Source organism: Marmota marmota, unplaced genomic scaffold (assembly GCF_001458135.2).
Source record: "Marmota marmota marmota unplaced genomic scaffold, marMar, whole genome shotgun sequence".
NCBI lineage: Eukaryota > Metazoa > Chordata > Mammalia > Rodentia > Sciuridae > Marmota > Marmota marmota.
The window spans coordinates 43,204,079-43,220,224 of NW_025999968.1; the positions used below are offsets into that span (position 1 = coordinate 43,204,079).

The 16,146-nt window shown below is 30.1% G+C and overlaps 1 protein-coding gene across 2 annotated transcripts in view; it reads left to right on the top strand.

Moving 5' to 3' along the window:
• The window catches only part of Ncam2 (neural cell adhesion molecule 2), a 479,693-nt gene that overhangs the window by 447,331 nt on the left and 16,216 nt on the right, over window positions 1-16,146 (top strand). For both annotated transcript variants that reach the window (XM_015478659.2, XM_048803530.1), the window contains one exon: window positions 12,907-13,111. In XM_015478659.2, coding sequence (XP_015334145.1) covers window positions 12,907-13,111 — 205 coding nt within the window. The remainder of the gene's footprint in view (window positions 1-12,906; window positions 13,112-16,146) is intronic.

Consider the following 16,146-nt stretch of genomic DNA (forward strand, 5'->3'; position numbering starts at 1 on the left):
CACATATTTAATTATGTGATATTCAATGTAGATAAGGTAATAAGTATTTTATTGTTCAAGGACTTCACATATTCCAAAATTTCTCGTGGTTTATTATTGCTCCAGATTTGTTAAAATAACCTCTAAAATATAATTTCTAAAGTTTTCAGTAATTTGAAATGTTTACCAAAAGAAATCTGTTTTCTACTCTTTTGTCTTCAGCCATGCTTTTCCCCCCCTAAAATTAGCACAGTTTATTTTCTTTAATTTTGGTTCTTATGTTAAAATTTCTCACAGCAAATGATATCAGTAATTTAGAGATTTGCATAGAAATTTCTAGAGAGTGTATATATTTATATTTTAGGTTGTTTGCTTTTTATACAGAGTTATTTAAAAGAAATACTAAAATCTTAAGGCATATTGGGAAGATATTTAAATAGCAGTGTTAACATGGTGGACCACTTAAAATGTTATTCCAAGTAAAATATGCAAAATAGTTATACATAATCATACATACATGTAATATAATTTTATAATATTAGACTCTGGTATTCAGTTCATTTTAAACTATTTTAATGGAAATTAATTATTATTGTTTTTTTTTTTTTTCAATCTCTGATCACATATAAGAGGCTGGATCTAACTGCTTTCTCACCTTTCAATCCAAACATAAGTTAGGGAATTGGCATGCCTGTATAGACTATGGAAAAGAAATGGGCATGGATAAGAGAGAAGTAAGAGTAGCTGACATTCTACAGCCACTGCTATAGCACAGACCTCTACTAACTGTTCTTAATATTGCTGCTGATTCTGTTTCCTGAGCTTAACACATTTAATGACCTCCTACCATTTTTTTTTTTGAAAATGATCACACTTTCTAAATTTTGTTGTTGTTGGCACTGCTAGTTTGTAATATTTTTTTAAATTTATTTGATTACATATTAAATTTCAAACCCATTCTCCTTAAGCCCAGCTCCCACCATTCATCTCCCATATCCCATCCTTAATATCTGTACATACTTGCTAATCACATGTATATCATATATTTTTATACCTCTTTTTTATTCATGATTTGTGGTAGAAATTGAATTCTGCCATAAAATGGAAGGTTTCTTCTCACTCTTCAAAACTTTCTCAATTGTATTCTCTATCTTGCTTTCTTACCACCAGCCATAAACTTTATATTTATCCCAAGTTTTTGTTCTGATTTTTGTTTTGTTTCGTTTGTTTTTGCCAATAAGAAAGCAATGAATCACACTACATTCTAAATTGTGTGTCTTACACCTTCCAATACATAATGATCTCCCATAGAAGAAAGTCATCAGCCTAGTTCTTATTTGAGCTTTTAAATAACATTGTAATGAATTAAATGATGAGTGCGGACTTTTTAATTAATTTATCCCTGGGTGAGAAATATGATATTTTGTAACATCAGACTGCTAAAAGATACTTTGAAAGTGTATTTAGTTTATAATTCTCCCTCAGTATACAACGATATATAGGAAAATAAAGTGTTAGGGGGAAAAGTATATAATTTTAAATGTAAATGCCATTTAAACACTATATATATGCTATTTTACCAATATACATTATTAAATCAAATGTCCTCTGTAAGATAGATTTTCTTGCCCTGAAACAGATATTAAAGGGGATAAAAATAGTTTGGTTGATCATTATTCCCTTTTTATCCTTCCTCCTACAAAATACTATCTCCAAGTAGTGCAAAGTGATTTGAAATAAAGGTTTGGGCTGCCATTTATATGTAAAATAAGTAGTGATACATGTAACAGAGCATTATGATGAGCCCTCAGGAATACTGGAGAATAGAGACACCATGGAGAAGAATAAGCGATGAAAATATAGTCTTTACGCTCCTTAAAATAAGGGGTGTGAGAAAATAAATTTTGGTAATAAGCCATGGGTTGTCTGTATCAAGAGCTTACAATTTATGAGCCTATTCATCTGAGTGCACATAAATATGTCCATATAAAAGACAAGAATACTTTATAAAAATGTACTGAAAGCAGCCTGAGGATTTAAAATATACGTGGATAACCACATTAGACTTTACCAAATATGATCAAGTTCTGTTAAAACATTATGGTTAGCTTCCCACAGCTGGCAGCTTCTCCTTGTCTACAGGCAGGAACTCCAGTTCCTGGTGCAGGCTCCACTTGGCCTGAAGGGCCATGATCAGCTTCTCTTCCTGTTTCACATGCATCTTGACCACCTTGTACAGTTCTGGAATACGCCCTCCTCGAACACAAGTTAGATCATGCTACTCTTTCCCATAAAAGTAACTCCTAACCCTGTCATACTTAAAATATAAAATAATAACATGTTGTATCTTTTAAGTCCTCCCCTACCACTCTACTCACCCCATGTGTAGGCAGCACTTCCCCCTGCAGGGATCTCCTCACTGTACTCCAAAAAATACCTCCTCACTCCCTTTATGTTTGCACACACCACTTGCTTCTCTTAGAAGAGCCTTTGTTCCCTTCTCTGACCAGAACTTCAGACAGACCAGTTCAGATTTCACCTGCTTAATGAAGCATCCCTATGTCTTCTAGGCAGTCAATCTCTCTATTACATGATCTTCATAGGGTGTGAAACTGCTTACTCCTGAAAGGGATTCACCAGATTGTTCCTTTTTTAGTTTATTCTATAGTCCTACCTTCTCTTTTGTTACTGAGCACCACTAGGACAAAGATTCTGCATTATTTAGTTTTATATAATATTAGCAATTACCAATTGTTCTCATACATAGTCATTGCTCAGTAAATATTTTGAGAATGTTCTGCAACAATCAATCCTTATTATATAATGGTACATTAATTTTAAAACGTATTCTTCTAGAAAAATGTGTTTAATAAATTCATTATGAAAGTTCATTAAAAAACATTATTAGTAAATTTTACCTATAATATATAAAAACTAAAGTTTTCAAATCTCTCAAATAATATATGGACACTGCTAATACTATTATAAAGGAATAAAGAAAACTAAAAATTTATAAGAAATAAATTTCAATTTAAATGTATTAATGTTTCACATGAACTTTACAATTTATTTCTAGACCCATTAATAAAACTCTATGAACTGTATATATGATCATTTGAAAATAGAACAAATTATTTTGCAAAAATATTAAAAACTAAAAATTCTCAGACTAAGCTGTTATAATTTCATACCAATATGGACTTTACTCATTATTATAATGTAAATTTATTTTTAATATTTAAAAAAATTTATACTTAAAAACTTTTTTCTCATAATTTAATTTATTAAGATTTCTGTAGCTTTTTTTTTTAGGATAACCACATTCTTTTAACAATGATTACAGATTTTATTACCATTGCATATTTTTACCTTTAAAATATTCATTGAAAATTGCACAAGACATGTTCTGCCCACACAGTTTTCAGTGACTTCTCTGTCCTTTTATATCTGAATAGCATAAACTTCAGTGAACTTAAAAAATTGCCACTAAGTCTATTTCATGAGGAAACTGAAAGACATAAATACTCTTTTAAGAATCTAATGAATGATATGATGTTCCAAGATATGGCAGATTAAAAGATGAGGACATGAAAGAAACATAATCTTTATTTTAGGGAGGCAAATTTGATCCATTTTGTATTACCTTTTGAGAGCTTTTATCTTATTTTCTACTTTTTGAAGAAGGATTTGTCTGAAAAAACAATAAAATAAATATAATTGTAACAATAACAAAATAATAATGATGCACTAGGAAGACAAAAAGTATTATAATTAAAGAGTGCACAAAAAAAATACATCTATCCCCATACTGAACAAAAGTCAACATCACATTTGAGCAACAATAAGTATGTCTAATAAACATATGGCTGTCATTTAATTTTAGTTTGGTTGTACAAAGATCAAGAATGTTTTTTTAAATGGCATTTAAGTGTAAGGGAATTACCAAAAAGACAATTTACACTGTAAATAAAATAAATAAATTTATAAAAGAATGATATTTTAAAAATTTAATTAATTTCTTTTTTTTGAGTTAAAAAATTACACTTTTATGAACAATTTGTAAGGTGGTTCTAATACTTAATACTCTTTTTAAGAAATATCGTTTTGGGTTTTTTTTAGTTATACATAGTGATAGGATTCATTTTGACATAATTATAGAAGAATGGAATATAATTTGTTCTAATTCAGTCCACAGTACTTCCATTCCCCGTCTTCTTTTCCTTTCCCTATCCCCACCCTCTTTTCAAATGATCTTTCTTATATTTAATTATATGATTTTTGTTGTTGTTGTTGGTGGTGGTGGTGGTGGGTTTTTGTTTGTTTGTTTTAAATCAGTGTCTTGTGGATGTGAATGATGATGAGATTCACTCTGGTTTACTCATATATGTACGTAGGAAAGTTAGGACAGATTAATTTCAGTGCCTTTCCCTGTCCCACCTGTCCCTTCCTTCATTTTATTCCCTTGGTCTACTCCATAATGTGTATCTAAAAGTAAAAAAAAAAAAAAAATGGAAATGATCCTAAGATATAGACCTTAAAAAGAGAGTTTATCAAAAACAACTGTATTTCAAAATTTTTCTGGACTGGTGGTATAGTTTAGAGTAGAGCATGCACTTAAAATGTGCAGCACCAGCAGTGAAAAAATAAATTTTAAAAAAAAAGAGAAAAAAAGAAAAGTAATTAAGTTTAATTAGAAGTTGTAAAATATGGATTTACACTTCATAACTGTTTAGGTAAAAATAGAGAAAATCTATTTAAAGAGTACTATAAACAATAACAAGAAGGTACTACAAATAAAAATGTCTGTAATAATAGATATGGCAAATAAATAATGACATTTATGTAAAGCTTACTAATTCTCAGAATGCTTTCATACATGATTTTAAAGGAGCGTTTATTTAGAATGTGTGAGTATTATAATTGATATTTTATCAATGGTAAAACCAAGGATAAAATAATGATTTTATTTAGATATTTTCAATGATAGTGCATGGGTTGCTGATAGGTAAAAACACAATCTACTGTGTAAAAAACAAAGATATTAGAAATCTAGTCATGTATATATCATCTTTCTAAGTTAATTTTGATATTTTTGAAGTGCACTGCATTTTTATGCTTATAAATACTTTATGTTACCTGTTTACACTAAAAATTAAAAAGTAGTTGGGAAGGTACACTTAATCTATCTCTAAATGTATAGAGGAAGTATTTTTTAAAGTAGCCTAGAGAGGGCCAAAACTTTAAAATCCAGTCACAGTTGCTGTAGAGTTTGTAGCCTAATTTAATTTTGAATAAAAGGAGTATCATATTTTATATCATCCTTGCTCATGCAATTTGCCATGATTTTCTTCTTTCTAATTGATATAGTGAGTGTTGACATTGGAAGTGTCAGATGTTCAAACATTCTTCTTTCATACAGGGAAATTAAATACAAATCAAAATTCAATGTATCCATCCATTTGGAGGTGCACATTGGACAGCATAAATGTTGGAAGAACTTCCTCATGTTACAGAATGGAAATGTAGTGTTCATATAAATGAAAATTGTGTCACATCATTCACAGATTACTAATGTCAGTGATTTCATATAAAATTCAAGTGAATTTTATAACCCCAGTGAATCAATTTTTTTTTCTATTTGTGATTACAATCTGAAAATAGGGTCTAAATATCATGTTTCAAATATAAAAAAATATATATAAATGGATGTTGGGGAGTGGAATTGATCAAACTTTATTTTTACATATGTGTATTAGGTCATAATGAAACCCATCATTCTGTATAATTGAAATGTACCAATAAAAATAGATAATTTTGGAGAAATTTTTCCTAAGTACTTAAAATGTATTACAAAAAATATATGGTTTTATGTGGATTTATACACATTTATCATTGTCCATTTGTTTAATTAAGAAAATTACTGAAGTCCAAACATAATTTTTAACTAATTAAAACTATTCAGTAATTAAGTATATTTTTAGTAGGCTATGATCATCCCTGTAAGGAACATTAGATATCCCTTTACACACTTCCAAAGGATTGGAAAATATGTTAGGTATCACTATGAAATCCAACAATGAAAATAAAATTCCTAGATATTCATAAATGAAAATATTAGGTCTTTTCCAAATCGTAGAGAAAATATCCCCTGAAGAAAAAGACTTCCAGTACTTTAAGTATTTTAAGAGTAAAAATTGCCTATTTATTATGTGTTGCTATTTTCAGTACATTTAATGTTTTCAATAAACATTTTGGCATCTTACATATTTCCTAATATTTTCAACTGAAGCTGTTGAAACTGGATTTTTCATATGTGTCTCAAAGATGATGTTTTGGGGGTATGTTTTATAACATATAATATCTAAAAATATTTTTAAGAACTCTCAATTTAATTTAATAACTCTTTTAATTTAATTTAATTCAATTTAATTTAATAACTCTTATGTATTATCTTTATTATGTTCTATAAAAGCATCAAATTTATTCAATTGAAGAATGAACTCTGCACTCTTTAAATGATGCAAGTTCTAACAATAATTTGTCATGTTCGCTGAATCTAAATAAATTTAATTTATAGGATTGTTCAGGAATATTGTTACTCTTTACAAACAATCCAAAATATTCTATGTCATTATAATTCACTAGATAGAATTGCAGTGAGATGCAGATTTTTGTGTCTCATTAATTTGATCTTTCCACACATGTCACATACCTATTTTTGTGTAGATTTGTACATGTATTTTCCATCTGATATTTTGGAGTTACCCCTAGAAGGATGAACCATGAAAATGTATGTAAGGCACAAATGGACTCATCTCTGTTTTCCTGTATACTATATAATATATCTTTCCACATTATAGATTACATAGTATGTAATGTCATGATGAGGGACAAATAGAGGCTTTTTGAAAAATGTGTTCTCTTTGTCTTTCACACTTTTAATCTAGTGGCTTACTATATTGAGCAATATTGCTCATCAAAATAGTTACCACTCTTCTGGAAGCAACAACCAATCTTCATCTTAGATCTCTTTAAGTTTTTCTCCTTGTCTAATGGTGACTCCATGTTCTGAAATTCATTTTCAGTCTACTTTGAGATTATATGCACAAAACCAGAAACAGTTTAAGAAAATGGTAGTTATTTAAGGAGTCAAAATGGAAGGCTATTTTTTTTTTTTTTGTATTGGGGATGAACCCAGGGCGCTTCACCACAGAGCTACATACTTAGCCCTCTGCCCTTTTAAGATTTTGAGACAAGGTCTCACTAAGTTGCTCAGAGCCTTGCTAAGATGCTGAGGCTGGCCTTGAACTTTCAATCCTCCTGCCTCAGCCTCCTGAGTGGTTTGGATTATAGGCAAGTACCATGGCACCTGATTAAGGCTGAGTTTAATGACTTTATTACTAAATGGTCATACAGGTATGGTCAAATACAATTAATTTCATTAAAATGCATTCAGCATTTCAGTAGAGAATTTTATAACAGAAAAAAAGAAAATTTATATATTTAACAAATTTTTATTTAACTTAGTTTTCTGAATTTAATACTTTTTTAAAAAATAGAAACTAGAATACAATGACATAAAGATCTGGGAAACTAGATCAATTGAGGTAGTTAATTGCCAAATGTCATGAAGTTTGAATGATGCAGTGAGCAAGAAGTTAAATAAACTCAGACTGATGCTCATGTTTGCTCTTTTATATATTTTTATTTGTTCTTTTTAGTTCTAAATGACAGTAGATTCTATTTTGGCATATTTATACAAACATAGGGAATATCTTATTCTAATTAGGAGCCCAGTCTTGTGGATGTAGATGTTTTTGAGACTCACTGGAGTGTATTCATATATGTACATAGGAAAGTTAGGTCAGATTCATTCCGTTGCCTTCCTAATCCTATCCTCTCTCCCTTCTCTTCATTTTCCTTTGTCGTGTTTTATTTCAATACTAAATATGAGGCAAAGATAGATGTCTAAGCTGTTTGATTCCTAAATTATTTATTTTTATTAAATTCCAATGTAAAGTCCATGTTTCATGAGAACGGTTTTAAATGACATCAAAAAACTGAAAGCAGAAATACAAGTTGTATAATTGATATTCTGGTATCTCATTTAATAGTTGTTAAGTAATTTTTACTTGATTAATAAAACAGGTAAATGGATACAAATTGTATAATAATATTACAAATTTCACTATATCTATCAAAATATATTCCTGTATTTTAATATTTCATGGTGAGTATCCAATATAAAATATTGACTACAATAGACACATAAAAATATAGGACCTGGAGTTAAACAGTCTTTCATTTCTACAGTTCTAATTTTAAGGGTTTTTATATGATTTAGGCCACTGATGTCTCTGGACCTTCTTCTGTAAAGAAGAACTGATAATACTGTATTTTTTTTTTAATTTTTTATTGTGGGTTGTTCAAAACATTACAAATTTCTTGACATATCATATTCCACACTTTGATTCAAGTGGGTTATGAACTCCCACCTTCACCCCATACACAGATTGCAGAATCACATCAGTTACACATCCATTGATTTACATATTGCCATACTAGTGTCTGTTGTGCTCCGCTGCCTTTCCCATCCTCCACCCTCCCCCCATCCCCACAGCCCCTCCTATCCCCTCACTCTCCTCTACACAATCCAAAGTTCCTTCATTCTTCCCTACCAACCCCACAATGGATCAGCATCCATTTATCAGAGAAAACATTCAGCCTTTGTTTTTTGGGGGGTTTGGCTTATTTCTTAGNTCTCTCTCTACCCGCTCCACTGTATAACCCTGAGGGTCTCCTTCCATTACCATTCAATTTCCCTTCTCTCTCCCTTTCCCCCTCCCACCTCTCATCCCTGTTAAATGTTAATCTTCTTCTCCTGCTCTTCGTCCCTACTCTGATCTTAGTTACTCTCCTTATATGACACACTGTTACCTAAAAATAACAGTATTATTACAGGAAGAGGAGAGGATAATACTGTTATTTTTAGGTAACAGTGTGTCATACAGATTATGGTATAAAAAACTTTTGTAAATATTCTGAAAAACCCGAAAAAGAAAAAAATTAATTTAAAGTACTTTTAATGTTTACTTATACTCAATTCCAATTTATTGAACATTTAAGCCACAATTAAGGCACAATTAAATTACAAATGAAGAAATTTCTGTCTCTAAAATAAAAGGTCATTATACTACTATCATTGTATAGGTGGCTATAATTTTGAAAAATCAATGTTTTAAATAAAATTTTCATAACAATAAATTTGTGGAAGAAAAAAATAAAAAATTAGCTTTATATATATTATAGTCTACCCTATAGGATATGAGAAATATAATTTGAGTATATTTTTAAGCTATTTTTTTAAATATAAAAACCACTTTTTATATTTTTTTCTTTATTAGAGCATTATAATTAAACAGTATTTTGGGTTCATTTTGTGAAAATCATTTCAATCAAATTCCTGCTACATGTTTCCTCTCTTTCTCCCTCCCCCTATTCACCCTCATCTACTCTACTAAACTACTTTTTTTTTCTACACATACATAAATGTGAAATTTTCTTTGGTACCTTTATATAGGAACATAATTTTGTTAAATTCATTCCATATTTCTTCTCCTTCTCCTTTCTTCTTCCCTCCCTCCCATTATCTTATTTCTACTCCATTGATTTTCCTTATATCTTTATGATATCCAATCCCCTTGCCATTTATCTTCTTTCCTTTATTTTGTGTTAGCTTCCACGTATAAGAAAAAACACTCAACCCTTGATTTTCTGAGTCTGGCTTATTGTACTTAGGATGATTTTTCTCCATGTACCCACAAAGGCATGATTTCATTTAGCATTATATGCTTCAGTTCTATCCATTTACCAGCAAATACTATACTTTCATTCTTTAAGGTTGAGTAAAACTCCATTTTGTATATATACCATGTTCTCTTAATTTATTCATCTATTCACAGGTATCTGTCTGGTTGATTCCATAATTTGGCTATTGTTAATTGTACATCAAAGTGGCTACATTGCCACAGTATGATGATTTCAGATCTTTTGGATAAATATCTGAGAGTGGGATACATTATTCATATGGTAGTTCCGTTCCTAGTTTTCTGAGAACTATCTACACTGCTTACTAGAGTTGTTGCACTAACTTTCAGTTCACTCAACAATGAAAGAGTGTAGCTTTTTCACCACATTCTAGCTAGCATTTATTATTTTTATTGTTCTTGAAAATTGCCATTCTGAATGGAGTGAGATGAAATCTTAATGCAGTTTTGGTTTTCCTTTTCCTAATTGCTAGAGATGCTGAACATTTTTTCATATATTTCTTGGTCATTTTTTTTTTCTTCTTTTGAGAAGATTCTGTTCGTTATTTTGCCCATTTATTAAATTGTACTATTTTTTTCATAGTGAGATTTTTTTACATTCTTTATATATTTGAGTATTAATCTCCTATCAGAGGAGTAGATGACAAAGATTTTCTCCCATTCCCAAAGTTCTGTGTTCACTCTTTTAATTGTTTCCTTTGACGTGCAGAAACTTTATACTTTGATGCCATTCTATTTATTGATTCTTCATTTTATTTCTTGAGCTTAGGAAATCTTGTTAAGGAAGTCAGTGAATATACCTATATGATGGAGAGTTGACCCTATGTGTTCTGCCAGCAGTTTCAAAGTTTCTCATTTATTTCTACATCTTTGATCCCTTTTGATTAGACTTTGGGGAGAGGTGGAAAATAATGATCAAAATTCATTAGTACATGTGGATATCCAGTATTTCCTTCACCAATTATTAAAAATGCTGTCTGTTTTCAATATATTCTTGGTACCTTTGTCAAGTATCAGATGGCTGTGAAAATTTGAGTTTGTCTCTGTGTCTTCCATTCTTTTTCATTGATCTTCATGTCTATTTTGATGCCAATATCATGCTGTTTTTGTTACTACAGTTCTGTAATATAATTTGAGAGAGGATTTTGTGGTGCCTCCTTTTACTCTTTTCTTGTTCAGAATTGCTTTAGCTATTCGGAATCTCTTATTCTTTCATATGAATTTTAGGAATGAAAGACATATTTTTAAACAGTTTATATATATATATATATATATATATATATATATATATATATATATATATAGAGAGAGAGAGAGAGAGAGAGAGAGAGAGACTTATTTGATGCTTAGACTTATTTGATGCTTACCTCTATCCTCTGCAATGACACAGATAAATACACTTTTACATAAATATAAAATTCAAATAACCTTCAAAATTTTATTTCCAATATAAAAACATTTATGTTTCTCTAGAAAAGAATGAAAGTTTTTTTTTTATCATCAATATTCCTTTACTATAAGATGCTTTACACAGTCAGTTTTCTAAAGATAGAAATGAAGCAGATCAATATATTTAATTCTAAAAAGGTCACAAATAAAATTTTATCATTTGAAAACTAACCAGCCAAATCTAAAATATTTTGAAAATATTTTAGCTTTACATGTAATCAAACATATTTCTTATCTGAATTATATTCATTATTAAACAATAGATGCAGAATACAATCATTTCTATTTGGAAGTGGATAATAAGCCAGGCCAGCAAGTCAAAAACAGCAATATTATTTTTTAACTCAAAGAATGTTTAAAGTATTAATGAGTTATATTTATTTCCTGGAAAAACTAAAATAAATGTGGATATGAAACTCCTTCTGCAAGAAAAATGTATTCAAATGCAAATGGTAGATTAAGGATAGAAACATTTCTTCTGATTTTGAGTCACTAGTTCTTTAGTCATTATTAAAATAAGCAATCTAAATTTGAAAATAAGACACAAAAAATGTTGTTATATATATTTTATGAGTCATTTTCTTAAAACCCAAATTTATATATCTACCTGTATCTGTCATTTCTGTTCCATATCAGTGATATAAAGAGCATGCCATTATGATGGTTGCTAATTAATATATTTCATTACTCAAAGGAATAATCACAATTTTATAATGTATAAATAATTTTTAACATATATATGTTAATAATTTTGAGTGTCTATAAAATTATCTTACATTATCATATTTTTTTAGATAACACACTATCAAGTGTTTATATTGTTATATTTGTATGGTCCTCCCTTGTATTCAAGTACAGACATGTAACGATTTATTTTACTACTAGCTTCCTCCTTATCATTTCCATTTTGTCAGTCAGCATAATCCTTTCTATTCCCAGTCCTCTTGTTTGTGAATATTTTATGCATATCATTGGGAATTTCCTGCAGCCATATGTTTTGGAAAATTGACACTCCTTCTCTATGAGTTTTCATGATATGACCTTTCATGGCCATCAGTACCATGACTTGGTAAAAATAGCCTATAATCGAATCTGTTTGTTAAAATTGAAAAACACAAGCAAACCATTTATTCTAAAATGATGATTTTTAAAATATTCATCAGTATTTTAAAATACATTATCTGTCAAAGTGCTTAGAGCCATTCCTTTGTAAGTTTAAGTCTTAAAACTAAAATATTTCCATAAAGAACATTTATGTAACATCTCTCTTACAGGATCTTTGACTATATTTTCCTTTTAACATCATAATGATCTATAATGACATTGACTTTCTGATAAATTTCAGTTTGGAATATGATAATATTCATAATCTTCCCCACAGGGAATCTAGAAGTATATTGAAAAGAGTTACTTGGAATTTTTTTTAAGAAAAGAAAGTTTGAAAAAATTTAAGTCATTAACTTTTCATGCTTAAAATATGGTTTGAAAGCCAGATAATAGGTCCTAACAATCATGAAGTTGAAGTCTGCCAGTTACTATCACTTTTTTCCTCTTTATTTGAATATATACCTTGGTTAGGATTAATTTTTAAACTGGTTGTTTAGGCTTTTTAATTAGGATATTTAATGAAATTGTTTTCTTTATTTTTAAGACACACTTTTTAATGGTCTTGGACTTGGAGCAGTCATTGGCCTAGGAGTTGCTGCACTTTTGCTAATACTTGTGGTAACAGATGTCAGCTGCTTCTTTATTCGACAATGTGGGCTACTGATGTGCATCACCAGGAGAATGTGTGGGAAGAAAAGTGGCTCCAGTGGCAAAAGTAAAGAACTGGAAGAAGGGAAAGCTGCATATCTGTGAGTATAAGGCATCTGTACCATGTCACTTTAACCAAATACCACAGTTAAACCTGAGTGCTTTAGCTGGGGACTTGGATTTCCAAGGGGAGATTAACTGTAAAGACTCTGAGCACTTCATTGCCTAGTCTATGAATTAAGTCTCTATTGCCTTCAGTGTAACACCCTGAAGAGCCAAATGGCTTTGAGAACCCTCTACTCAAAAAATAATCTCAAAATGGGATCCTCAATTAAAAGAATCATTGTCATGATTTAATGATGATAAATGGATGGATATAAAGATAGTCATACAAAGGTATTTGTTTGTGATTCTCCCATTTTCAGTTCATGTTGAATAAAATAAAGGCGTCAAAAGTATTCGGAATTATTAATAACATAAAATTGTGGCATCTCCTATAAGTGTATCAAGTGACTACATAAAGATTACAAGATTTTATTTTGTATAGACCATGTTCTATGCAATACATACTATTAAAGACTGAATTTACGCTTCCAAATTTTAATTAAAACATGACTACATGTTAGAATTTTGAGATGTTTGTGAAGCTTCCTTTATTTAAATGGAATAGAAATTCTAAGAAAATTTAGCTGAACATTGTAGAAAATACTTTTTGCTGTGATTTAATACTTTTTATGCATATATCATGTCTTTTTAAAATTTGTATGTAATCTCAAAATGTTTGATGTAGAAAGTTCAGAAAGCACATAAAACATGTGTGTGTGTGTGTGTGTGTGTGTGTGTATACATGCCTGAATACACATGTGTGCCTGATACATATGTGTGAATCAAACCTGAGAACCAAAAATGAGCACTCTACAGGGTGCAGGGAATCTAAATTATTAGCCATTTTAATCTTAAAATCTTTCTATTGAATACATTTTTAACATTTCAGTATGGAATTTTTCAACCATAGAGAAAGGATTTTTTTTTAAATTTTATTTGTTTATTTTTTATTAGTTGTTCAAAACATTACAAAGCTCTTGACATATCATATTTTATACATTTGATTCAAGTGGGTTATGAACTCCCAATTTTACCCCGTATACAGATTGCAGAATCACATCGGTTACACATCCACGTTTATACATATTGCCATACTAGTGTCTGTTGTATTTTGCTGCCTTTCCTATCCCCTACTATCCCCCCTCCTCTCCCCTCCCCTCCCATCTTCTCTCTCTACCCCATCTACTGTAATTCATTTCTCTCTCTCTTTTTGTTTCCCCTTTCCCCTTACCTCCTCTTAAATGTAATTTTGTATAACAATGAGGGTCTCCTTCCATTTTCATGCAATTTCCCTTCTCTCTCCCTTTCCCTTCCACCTCTAGTCGCTGTTTAATGGTAATCTTCTTCTCATGCTCTTCCTCCCTACTTGGTTTTGAGTTGCCCTCCTTATCAAAGAAGACATTCGGCATTTGTTTTTTAGAGAGAGGAATTTTACAACAAATACGCACGTATTTTCCAACCGGTTGGTTTTTACAATTAAAATTTTATTTTATTTCCTTTATAACACATATACACATCACACTGCATTATATTTTTAAATTTCAAAAAGTCAGTATAGATAGCCATCACATAAGGATTCCATATCATTACATGAAGTTCAAAATTTCTAATGTTTTCTTTAAATAAAGCTACATACATTGAAATACACAAATGCTCTATTTGATGAGTCCTGACAGATGCTTACATCCATGTAATGCAAAACTCTTCAAAATTCATAAACTTTTAAATGTTTTAGTAATACATTACAGCTATGCATAACCTCATAACCTCAATCGTCATTTGTCAAATGTTCTTTTATGTTACTATCTAGTAAACCCACCCCATCTTCCCTAAATTTCAGTGTACTACTGTTCTCATGGTTTTTACCACATATAATTTTTACCTGATAATGAGCTTCATGTAAATGAACTTACTTCAATGTGTACTATTTTTTTAAATATGGTATCCTTCATTCATCATGTTTTAAGATTTATTCATTTTCTAAATATCAAGATTTAATTCCTTTTCATTGTGGACTAATTACTATTATTTTTTCTTATGCATGTGTTTATCTATGTCAGGAGTCACCCTATTTTATACCTTGATTTTCTTGCTTTTGTTTTTATTGTTTTGGTACTGGGATTGACTAACTCAGGGAATTTATCCCTTAGCTACCACCCCAGCTGAACAACTCAGGGGTTTTATCACTGAGCTATATCCTAGCACTATCCCTGCCTCTCTTTTAATGAGTTGGGGTCTCCCACATTTGCTGAGGATCTCTCTAAGTAGCTGAGGCTGACATCAAACTTGGGATTCTTCTGCCTCATCCTCTTGGCTAAAACAGTTTTTATTAACTGAATAGATACAACAAAATAGAAAAGATATCATATATAGTAGATTTACAAAAATACAATAGGCTCAATGCAAGAAGTTCAGAAAGCACATAGTCTGCTAATGTTCTCTTTTAATGTTTTTATTCTTATAGAAGCAAATTATTATTTAAAGTATAGTCATCATAAGCACAGAGCTTAAAAATTACTAAAAAAAAATGAACATGCTGTGTTCAAGGATCATATCAAGAAAAATAATTTTACCATTTAAAGCTCCTTTCCCTTTCCTCTTCAATCTCAAACTAAACAATAATGTGATGTTTAACACTATAGCTTATGTTTGTGTATTATAAAAACTGTTGATACATCTTCTTTTCCTTCTTTTCCTATTAGTCCATTCCATTTAGTTGATTCCATTCTAGAATCAATCCATGCTATTTTTTATTGGCAGATAATCTTCATTCAAGTCTCTGTGTAATAACTCATGATATAAATATACTAAAATTTCTTTCCCCATTCAGTTATTGATATGGATTTTGGTAGTTTCCAAAATGTATATGATTTTAGTATTTAACCTAGTGTGGAATTGCTGGGATATAAACCACATGTACATGTATTCTGCTTTTGTAGGGTATCTAAATGATGTTCCAAGGTATTGTCAGTTCTAACTACTCCAGAGTGAGAATTTTGGTTGATTGGCACTATAGTAGTCTTTTCATATT